This window comes from Pelodiscus sinensis, chromosome 20 (genome assembly GCF_052426305.1).
Source record: "Pelodiscus sinensis isolate ZL-2025 chromosome 20, ASM5242630v1, whole genome shotgun sequence".
Classification (NCBI taxonomy): domain Eukaryota; kingdom Metazoa; phylum Chordata; order Testudines; family Trionychidae; genus Pelodiscus; species Pelodiscus sinensis.
In genome coordinates this window covers 29,722,491-29,732,500 of record NC_143071.1, presented here as the reverse complement: position 1 = coordinate 29,732,500, position 10,010 = coordinate 29,722,491, and the positions used below count along the sequence as shown (strand labels likewise).

At 58.9% G+C, this 10,010-nt stretch overlaps 1 protein-coding gene across 2 annotated transcripts in view; it reads left to right on the top strand.

The window, feature by feature from the left end:
- DNAH9 (dynein axonemal heavy chain 9) overlaps positions 1–10,010 on the top strand; it is a 250,404-nt gene that overhangs the window by 124,018 nt on the left and 116,376 nt on the right. For both annotated transcript variants that reach the window (XM_089771994.1, XM_075903450.2), the window contains one exon: positions 7,319–7,579. In XM_089771994.1, coding sequence (XP_089628120.1) covers positions 7,319–7,579 — 261 coding nt within the window. The remainder of the gene's footprint in view (positions 1–7,318; positions 7,580–10,010) is intronic.

The following is a 10,010-nucleotide window of genomic DNA, read 5'->3' as shown; positions in this document are numbered from 1 at the left end:
CTTTAAGTAGCTGCCTCTCATTAGCTTCTGTACTAACCAAAACTTCCGACAATGGCTGTCCTCTGTTCTAGGCAAGTAAGAGGCTGGCTCCTGGGGAGTAGGATCTTGAAACCGGAGAAGTCTGCTGGCTGAGTATCTTATTTGTCAGAGCTATGCTCAATGAGAGAGGTCTGCTCAAAGCCTTGTTGCTGAATTAACTTTTCATATGACTTTTGTTAAAATTGCCTTGTTGAATTCTAGATCCAGGCCTCACCTGCTGTACCAGTTAATTGCTGACCTTTGGGATGCAGTGTTTGTGTTCTTGCAGCACAGCATGGGCCAGCCGATTACATGGGCCTGCTGGGAGCCTGCCCTCCAGCTTTTCTGTTATTTAATAACTTTTCTTGCCGCATTCCTGATCAGAGTCAAGCCTTTCCTCTCTCCCTGCTGGAGTGACAGCGTGTTGCCCGTCGATGTCCGGCTCGCTTTGTTCTTTTCCTTTCTCTTCCACAGGAGAAGTTGCTTCTCTGCCTCCCCACGCTTCTCCCGGAAGCTCTCCCTTTCTTAGCCCAGCTGGCGATGCCACGCCGAGTTGCTCTTGGCTGAGACTCTCATTCTCTGTGCTGAGCCACCCTTGGGTCTTGTTGCTAGCACCTTGCTCTAATTCCGGTCTGTCTTGAGACCATAACGAGGGAAGGAGCATGCGGAAACGGTCTTATTTCCTAGGGTTGTTCACATACGGTGATTTATCGACACCTCGTTTCTTCTCTGTCATGGCCTTCGAGGGACGTTCTCTCCTTTCTGGTCGTTTCCTGCCCCGTTGCCTTTTTCTAGTGAAAATCAATCGTACGCTGGCATCGGTGCTGTCAGACACGTGAAGGGTTAATGCTGGAGGTCTCACCCCCCGAGGCGGTGCTGACCCTACTGGGTCACTTCAGCCTCACAACACAAGAGTCAGGTGAGTTGCTTCCAGCCAGGCAGGGCAGTGGAGAAGTGGTTCTTTGCATAGATGCAGCCGTGCGCTGCATGCGGGTGCACACGCCCCGTGCACTGAAGGTGCATGGCTTTTCCTAGCCGTACCCGCCGGGGCGGGGCTTGCGCTCTGGGGCCCTGGCCCTGCACCGGCCGTCCGAGGGCAGGTCTGCCTCAACCCCTCTCTGCTCCTCCTTGCTGCTGGCTGCTGGGGCCTGAGCTCTGCGTTTTCTGAGAGTGTCCTCGGTTCCTGGAGACCGTGGGGGTCTTTTGGCACTTGGGCTGGGTTGAGTCCATCTAAGCTCTTCCTGCTACTGCGCCGAGACCAGCGACAGCTTTCACCATCGACTCCATTTCCGGCTGGGGTCCTCCATGGAGTCTGGCGTCTGGCCAGCGTTGCCTTGAGGCTGCCGGTGTATCTGATGGCTCCAGACCCGTTGGGCGTCTCAGTTCCTGGTTCTCTTGTAGTTCAGGAGTTTCCTCGTGTCCTGGTTTCTGCCGCTTCATCCTCCCTTGTGCCCTTGGCACCTTCTGACTGGGCTGCAGAGCTGTTGGGCTGATTATCATGGCAGCTCACAGCACCCATCTCTCGGGTGGTGGAGCCCAGGCTGATGCCAGGCCTGGCAGCGAGGGACTCCACGCTGATCCATCCCTTGGCACTGCCGTTGCCCTGGCAGCCGGCCAGCTCAGTACTGCTCTGGGTCTGGGTGCCAGCATCTCCTCTGAGACTGGGGTGGCATGTGTCGTGCTTGGCACCCCCTGTGCCAATTCCCCATGCCGCCTTGGCGCCGAGGCCACCCCCGCGTTGGACTTCGGATGAGTCCGATTGCGTGTTCGCCCCCTCGTCACCAGACACTTTCTGGGCCTCCTGGAGAGCCAGCTCAGGGTCGTCGTCTCCCTTGTTGTCTCCTGATGGGCAGCAGAGACCATGGTCCAGTCACGACCGGTTCTGAGGGCAGCGCTGTCCCTGCAGGCCCATTTCCCCAGGGCCTCCTGGGGATGCTCTTTGGTCTGCGAGGTCCCATTTCTCGACCCTCTCCAGAGCAAGATGGCTGGTCCTGTTGGTGGCTCTCGTTCCTGAGCAGCCTCCGCTACAAGCCAATGCTGCGTCTGTTCCCTCTGGGCCCCCAGGGCTCCCCCGACAGGATCTCGTGGTTCAAGAACAGGACCCAGGCCGGCCAAAGAGCCTCTTCATCGACTCCAGCCACTCTCCGGGCATGCGGGGCTGCCCCTCTCCCGCGGTGCCGGAGCGCGCTAAGCCACATCGGCGCCAGCGTACCTGGGCCTCCGCTGCCATCAGGCATCCAGGCTGACCTGCTGCAGGAGAATATGCAACCCTCCAGGGCTTCCTCCAGCCTCGGTGGCGCTCTCCATGGACGAGGCTGTCTGGGAGCCTGCGGAGGCCTCCGGACGTTCCTGCTTCGTTGGCTCCCATGGCAAAGCTTGCAGTGCAGTGGCCATTCACCCACAGGCAGGCGCTGGGGGCTTTGCTCCCACCTCGCCCCTATCTCCTGGGGTTCCTGCAGCGAATGACGACACAGCAGGGAAGGCCCACAAGGCCTCCGGCCAGTGGTGAGTCTGGGTGCACCTGGTCATCTGCGGTGCCAGTGAACAGCCCCCCACGACCCCTGCGGTGCCCTCTGCTGCCCTCCCTGCAAAGCCCCCCAGCGCGACAGCCCCCGCCTGCCCAGCTCCCAGCCCCCTCCTCGTTCCCAGGGCAGCCACCAGCCCCAGACGGGTCCAGCGGCATCATAGAACCATAGGGCTGGAAGAGACCTCAGGAGTCATCGAGTCCAGCCCCCTGCCCAAGGCAGGACCAACCCCGACTCAATCAGCCCAGCCAGGGCCTTGTCAAGCTGAGACTTAAACACTCTAGGGATGGAGATTCCACCACCTCCCCAGGGAACCCAGCCCAGCGCTTCCCCAGTCTCCTTGGGAAAGAGTTTTTCCTACTATCCAACCTGGACCTCTCCCGCCACAACGTGAGCCCATTGCTCCTTGTTCTGCATCTGTCACTACTGAGAGCAGCCTCTCTCCAGCCTCTTTGGAACCTCCCTTCAGGACGTTGAAGACTGCTCTCAAATACCCCTCCCCGGGCGATTCCTCCCTGGCCGCTGCTCCTCCTGGGCGGGGCCTCGCCTGGGCGGCCGCTCTGCCCCTCCAGGGCTGTGGGCAGGTTCTCGGCTGCTTCACTCTGGGGGTATGTCTACACTACAAAGTTAATTCGAACTAACAGATGTTCGTTCAAATTAACTTTGCTAGGCGCTACACACGCGAACTGCTAGTTAGAACTTAATTCGAACTAGCGGAGCGCTTAATTGGAACTAGGTAAACCTCATTCTACGAGGACTAAGCCTAGTTCGAATTAAGTAGTTCGAATTAAGGGCTGTGTAGCCCCTTAATTCGAACTAGTGGGAGGCTAGCCCTGCCCAGCTTGCCCTGGTGGCCACTCTGGGCACCACCAGGGAAACTCGTATGCCCCCCTCCCGGCCCCGGAGCCCTTAAAGGGGCACGGTCTGGCTACGGTGCCCGTGCCAGTTGCAAGCCTGCCAGCACCCAGCCAGCAGACCCTGCACCTGGCACGGCTAGAGCCGGCCACCCGCTGCCACCCAGCCCTCCGCCTCTTCCCGGGACCAGGCTGGGAGCTCCCGGGATCCTGCCCAGGTCCACAAGAGGCGGGCGCCCGCCTGGTCTAGTGCAGACATCGTGGACCTCATCCATGACCTCCACATTAGGCACAGAAAAGTGGCCGTCTAGGGCAGGATAGCTGCCAGCCTGGCCACCCAGGAACAGGTTTGCATGAAAATCCTGGTGGTCCACTGAGACCCCCGACCCTGAGCTTAGAATGGCCGTACTGGGTCAGACCAAAGGTCCATCTAGCCGAGTAGCCTGTCTGCTGACAGCGGCCAACACTAGGGACCCTGGAGGGGATGGACTGAAGACAATGACCAAGCCATTTGTCTCGTGCCATCCATCTCCAGCCTTCCACAAACAGAGGCCAGGGACACCATTTCTACCCCCTGGCTAATAGCACTCCATGGACCCAACCTCCATGAATTTATCTCACTTCTCTTTAAACTCTGTTCTAGTTCTAGCCTTCACAGCATCCTGCAGCAAGGAGTTCCACAGGTTGTCTATGTGCTTTGTGAATAAGAACTTTCTGTTATTAGTTTGAAGCCTGCTACCTATTCATTTCATTTGGTGTCCTCTAGTCCTTCTATTATGGGAACTAATGAAGAACTTTTCTTTATGCACCCTCTCCACACCACTCATGATTTTATAGACCTCTATCATATCCCCCCTCAGTCTCCTCTTTTCTAAGCTGAAAAGTCCCAGTCTCTTTAGCCTCTCTTCATATGGGACCTGTTCCAAACCCCTGATCATTTTAGTTGCCCTCCCCTCTCCCACCTCCTTTTCCCAGTCTCCCCGAGTTTTGTTCGATAAAGAGAGTTTCTACTTTTGAACACACATGTCCTTTATTTTGTACATCAAGAAGAGGGGCTAGGGAGGGGTAAGTGGAAGGAGGTGAGGGAGGAATGGGGTACGAGCCCCCGATGGGGAGGACTGGGGTGGCTCTGCGGGCTCCTCGGGGTAGAAGCTCTCCTGAAGCCCCTCGATTGACCCCCCCCTCCCGGATGGCAGCCTGTGGCAAGTGCAGCCGGGCTGATGGCCGAGTGCTGTGATGTGCCAACTGTGGGCATTCAGGGCACTCCAAGCCAGGACTGCTTTGCTGTCCCTCATCGAGTTAGACAAGCGAGCGGGAAACCCCTGAGAACTGTCTGTCTGGGGTGGGGGTCGGGTCCCTTTAAGCACAGCCCTCGGCTAGCCTGAGACAGCAGCTCCACGCTCTCAGTCCTCATCTGATGCCCTGCCGGCACTGCTTCCGGCCATCCTTAACCTCGGTTCAGGGTCCACTCAGTGTGGACATGCTAGTTCGAATTAGCAAAACGCTAATTCGAACTAGTTTTTAGGTCTAGATGCGTTAGTTCGAATGAGCTTAGTTCAAATTAACTAATTCGAATTAAGTTAGTTCCAATTAGCGCTGTAGTGAAGACATTCCCTGGGAGGGCAGCTTGGAGCCCCAGAGGCACCTGCTCTGGCGCTCTCCCTCTGTCTCCCCCGCGCACGGCGCCCAGCAGCGCAAGCCGCTCCTCCCCCGCCGGGCTCCAGAGGTTCCTCGTGGCCTTCCATGCTTGCAGCGGTTGGTGTTCCTTCTGGGTGAATCGCTCTGGGTTTCTGTGGTTCGCGTTGGCTGTTGCAGAGCTTTTACCCTTCAATTACTTCAACTTGTGCTCAGCCGGAACGCCCTGGGAGGCAGATTTTGTCTGGAAATGTTCTCACAAGAGGCGCTGGAACTGAGAATCCCTCGGCTCCTTTTCTGCGCCTGCCTAGCGCTGGCAGGTGAGTCCCTTGTTCGCCTTGTCATCGCTGCTGGAACCCCCGAGAGCTTCTGTTCACACTTGTGTCCCGGGCAGCGTGTCTTGGGGAGGAGGTCAGAGGCCACATCTGCAATCAGCAAAACCTCACAGTCAATGTGTCCAAATCCCAGCAGATTTAAACAATGAACAAAAAGCTGCGGCTCAGTTTGCTGCCCGAAGCCATTCTGTGCCCCAGCATCGTCGCGATTTACTGACTCCCCTTTGTGCTGCTAGAAATAGCCTCCTACCACAGGCCAGCGGGGGCGGGAATGGATGAGCGGCTCAGCATGGGAATACAAAGAGCACTTTAGGAACAGGCTCGGCTTAAAGCTAATGCCAAATGCCAATAGCTGTAGCTTATGTGATTACACTGAGCTCAGAATTGTGCTCCTTTCTGGTACGACAATTGAAGTATTAGCAAACGCTGAGATCTGACTTCCCTTGGATGGATGGTTACATGGGCCGCACGGTGCCCAGTCTGCCACGGGATAGCCTGCATGCAGAGTGGTCCCTGAGGTCTGGGGAGCCAGTGACGGAGCGTCTTCCTTGCAGCTGGCCGGGGAGGGGCTGCTCTGGTCTATCAAACTCCGGCCTGGAAAGGCAGCGCCTGGCGAGCTCCATGGAGGTTGCTGCACACACTGGTCGGGCACGAGCACACACGCTGCATTTCCCGGGGGGTGGGCTGCGGGCAGGGTGGATCCGAGGTTGGGCTCGTGGGTTGGGTAGGACGTTGAGTCGAGTGTCTCTTTGCTCCTACAGTGGGGGCACGTACCTGCGAAAACACCACATAGTCCTCCTCGCACCCCGCCCCGCTGCCATGGTGAGGCTGCGGGCCTGAGACCCTGGCCCGCCAGGCCGAGCACATGGCCTGGTGTTCCGGCGCGCCCCTTGCTGTCCAGCCCCAGCCGTCGGCGCTTGTATCTGACTGGGATTGTGAAACCTGGGACGGGAGCCGGCTGCCTGGGAAGTGTCCGCACAGCTCCGAGCACTGCAGGGTGCTGCTCCGGAGCCGGGAGCCTGTCCAGTGACAGCAGCACTAATACAATGCCGGCTGGAGCCCCCTCCGGGGCGTCCCGCTCCGAGCTGCCACTGGGCCTAAGGAGGCCAACATCAGTTTCCAGCCGTGTGGGAGGAGCCAGTGCTGGTGAGAGCTACCTGCTGGCTGCATCTCTCCTGGGACTGTGGCCACTCACCTGCCAGCAGCCCAGTGGCCAGGACTGCGCCGCGCCTGTGCCAAGGCAGCTCGGAGTGAAGGAGACCGGACTGTCCCGCAGCTCGGTCCTGCCAGCACCGGGGGCTACTGTTCTGTTGAGCTTCCCTCCCTCTGGCTGGTGCTTTTTTGTGCTTCTGTGCTCTCGCTCCCCCTTCTTGGGAGTGGGGCAGAGGAGGAGCCTTGTCTCTCTGCTCTCTCTGCAGCAGTGGCAGCCCTGGGAGACCAGAAATTGTCCTTGGCAGACAGTCATAAGGAGGAGCCCCAAGGCCCAGAGGCTGACCCCCAGGGAGAGAGTCACTGAGGGGCCTGCAGAGGTGCCTTGCAGAACACGGGCAGGGGCCAGGCTCAGTCCTCTCCCCGAAGAGTTGGGGGGGCGGCCACTCTCTGACACCCCTGGGGAGGGACCACGAGCACACGGTGGCGCCAGGGCCGGGGGGAGTCAGTGCAGCGTCTATGGGCTCCTCCCCTCCTTGTGGGCCGGAGAGGCCTGCTCAGCCCTGGATGCCAGTTCCTCTCCAAAGGGCTGCATGGTTTCAAGCGCCTCCCTCCGGCGCTGGCCACTGCTGGAGACTGGCCATGGGGCCGGAGGAGCCACACGGCCCTGCCTGCCTAGCCCTTGCCCTGCCGCGGCCCATGCTCCTTCAGTGGCTGCGCTCCCTCGCTGAGGTCATTCTGCTCCGAGGCTCCCCTGTGCCCGGTGCTGGGCTCATGCCCGCCGTGTGCTTCTCCCCGGCAGGTGGACGGCCTGAAGGCCAAGCTGGCAGCCCAGGAAGTGGAGCTGAAGCAGAAGAGCGAGGATGCTGACAAGCTGATTCAGGTGGTCGGCGTGGAGACCGAGAAGGTGAGCACGGAGAAGGCCGTGGCTGACGAGGAGGAGCAGAAGGTGGCGCAGATCACCCAGGAGGTCAAGCAGAAGCAACAGGACTGTGAGGAAGACTTGGCTAAAGCCGAACCAGCCCTGGCTGCTGCCCAGGCGGCTCTGAACACGCTCAATAAGGTACGGGGCCGGCCTCCGGCACTCGCAGCGTTGCCTGGGCCAGCACAGGGAGGGTTGGCTCGTAGAGGGCATGAGGCCTTGGCGCTTCCTGCCGGGCAAGGGAGTGACACACTGGAGCCATGCTCCTTTGCTCCGGCGCCCTGTGCTCCCTCCTGTGGCGTAACTCAGGCTGCTCCCGCTCACACCTGCCTGCTGGCCAGGGAGGCGGAGCACAGCTGCAGTCCTGGGTGCTCTCTGCCCTTGGCCCGTTGTGTGTCGCTCTCTTTGCCCCCCGGGCCGGGGGCGGAGCCGATCTAGTGGTGCCCGTTGAGATGTTTCTTGGGCAGGGGGCAAACCCCACGTTCGTGTGGATTAGACACAGGGCTCCTCTTGCTGTTGGTGCGTCAAGCGACAGCTGCCCCTGCCTCCCCAAAGCACAGGGAGGCTTTGCAGTCGCGCCTGCGTGGAACTCACCCTTGTCAGAAGCTCATCGGGGAGGGGCCTCTGTCTGGGTTTCTCCTGGCTGGCAGGGAGCCTCCTGGTGGCAAGCCCGTGGGCAGCCATGCCCTTCGCCCAGAGGGTTCACCCTGCATGCAGCAAACCCCAGCAGTTTCACATCCTGCCGCACTTCCATACGCGTCCTCTTCCTGCCGATCGCAGCAACGACAGGCCCTGCTGAGAGGACAATCTCGGCCTCTCGGTACAATTGCAGTTTGTGCCGTACCCACCCCGCTGCTGGACAGCCCCATGTGCCAACCAAATGGTGATTTCAGAACATGCCCGGGGTCCCCTGGGGGCTTGTGCCCTGCTGGGTGTAAGGGCTGTCACTGTGAATCTACGAGCCGCTGTTAGTGCCTGTAGGCCTCTCCATCCAACCCCAGCTTGATCTGAACAGCGCACCGCAGGGATCAAATGGAGTGTGCATGCTGGGAGCTGCCGCCTGCTCCATTGGGGTCAGATTTGGGGGGATCCTGGCAGATTTGGGGGGATCCTGGCTAGTTGCTAACATATGGCCTCTCTGGAGCACAGGAAAATGAGACATTTGGAAATCTGGGTACAGTAATTCCTCATTTAACATGGTAGATACATTTCAGAAAATGCTCGTGCTAAGTGAAAACGTGTTATGCGGGGTCAATTTTCCCTGTGAAAATAATGGAAAAGCTGGGGATTGCGTTTCAAGCGGTGGTGTCAAAATCAATTTTCTGTTGGTGTTGAGTTGTCACCGTCAACATTAGACGATGTACTGTACAGTAAAACCCCAGTTGTCCGGCATCAGCTGAAACCCGGAAGTGCTCCAGTCAGCCGCTCTCTCGGCCGGGCTGCTGTGAGCCACATGTGCGCTCGTGGTTCCAGCCTGCACTTGCTAACCGCTGGCCGCTGAGCACAGGCAGCTGCCTTGGGACCAGGACATAAGGTTGGGGGAGAAAGGGGACTGGGTTACAGCAGGGAGGGGAGTGTTTGGCTCTGGGGAAGGGAAGGGGAGGAAAGGGGAGGGGGAGTGGGTTGGGAATATGCCCCTCTGACGGGTCTGACGGGACCCGCACTGTGTCCGGCGAGGGGGGGCGGTTGGCAGGGAATGGCGCGGTGAGCGGCGGACCCTCCGCCGCTTTGCAGGGAGTGCCGGGGAAACCCAGCCACCGGCCTGCAAGCAGGGTGGAGGAGAGGGGGCGAGGTGTCCGGGAGCCCATGTCCCCGAATGCCTTTCCCCCTCTCCTCCGCCCCCACTTGCATGCTGGTGGCTGGGTTTCCCCAGCCAGCCTATCGCCAGCAGCTGCGTGGGGCTTCCCCCACCTCCCTGCAAAGCAGTGGATGGTTCGCCGCTCACTGTGCCGTTCCCCGCCGCCCCCCCTCGCCGGATGCAGTGTGGGTCCCAGCAGACCCATCACAGCCGCCCTATAGTACCTCCCGGTATGCCGGATTATCAGAAGTCTACTGTATTACCACTGTTTTCACAATTTATACTGCCGCACAAAGTAGTCCGCCACTTGATTTTTTTTGGTATTATTTTGAGGACGGTTGTGTTATTCAAAAAATGTTCTCTAAAAAAAAAATCGTGCTATCACGAAAACGTGTTAAGCGGGCACATGTTCAACGAGTAATTACTGTATTCGGGAGAGTGCCTCTCTCTCCCTGTCCCACCTCCTATGGATGGGGCAGCTCTAGTTAGAGCAGCTTCACTCGCGGGGCTTGCAGCCTTCACTGATACCTGGCTGTCGGGAGTCCAGAAAAACAATCTTCTCCAACCTCAGAGGGGAGCCGAGTTAGTCTGTAACTGGAAAACCTTGAAAAACAACGAATCGTCCAGCAGCTCCTTAGAGACTAGCACACCCTGTAGATGGTGTCATGAGCTTCCGTGGGCACAACCCACTTCTTCAGACGATTGGAGCATTAAAGATCCGGGTCCAAAATAAATAGGACATGGGGGGAGGGGAGAAGAGAAGGAAGGGAGAAA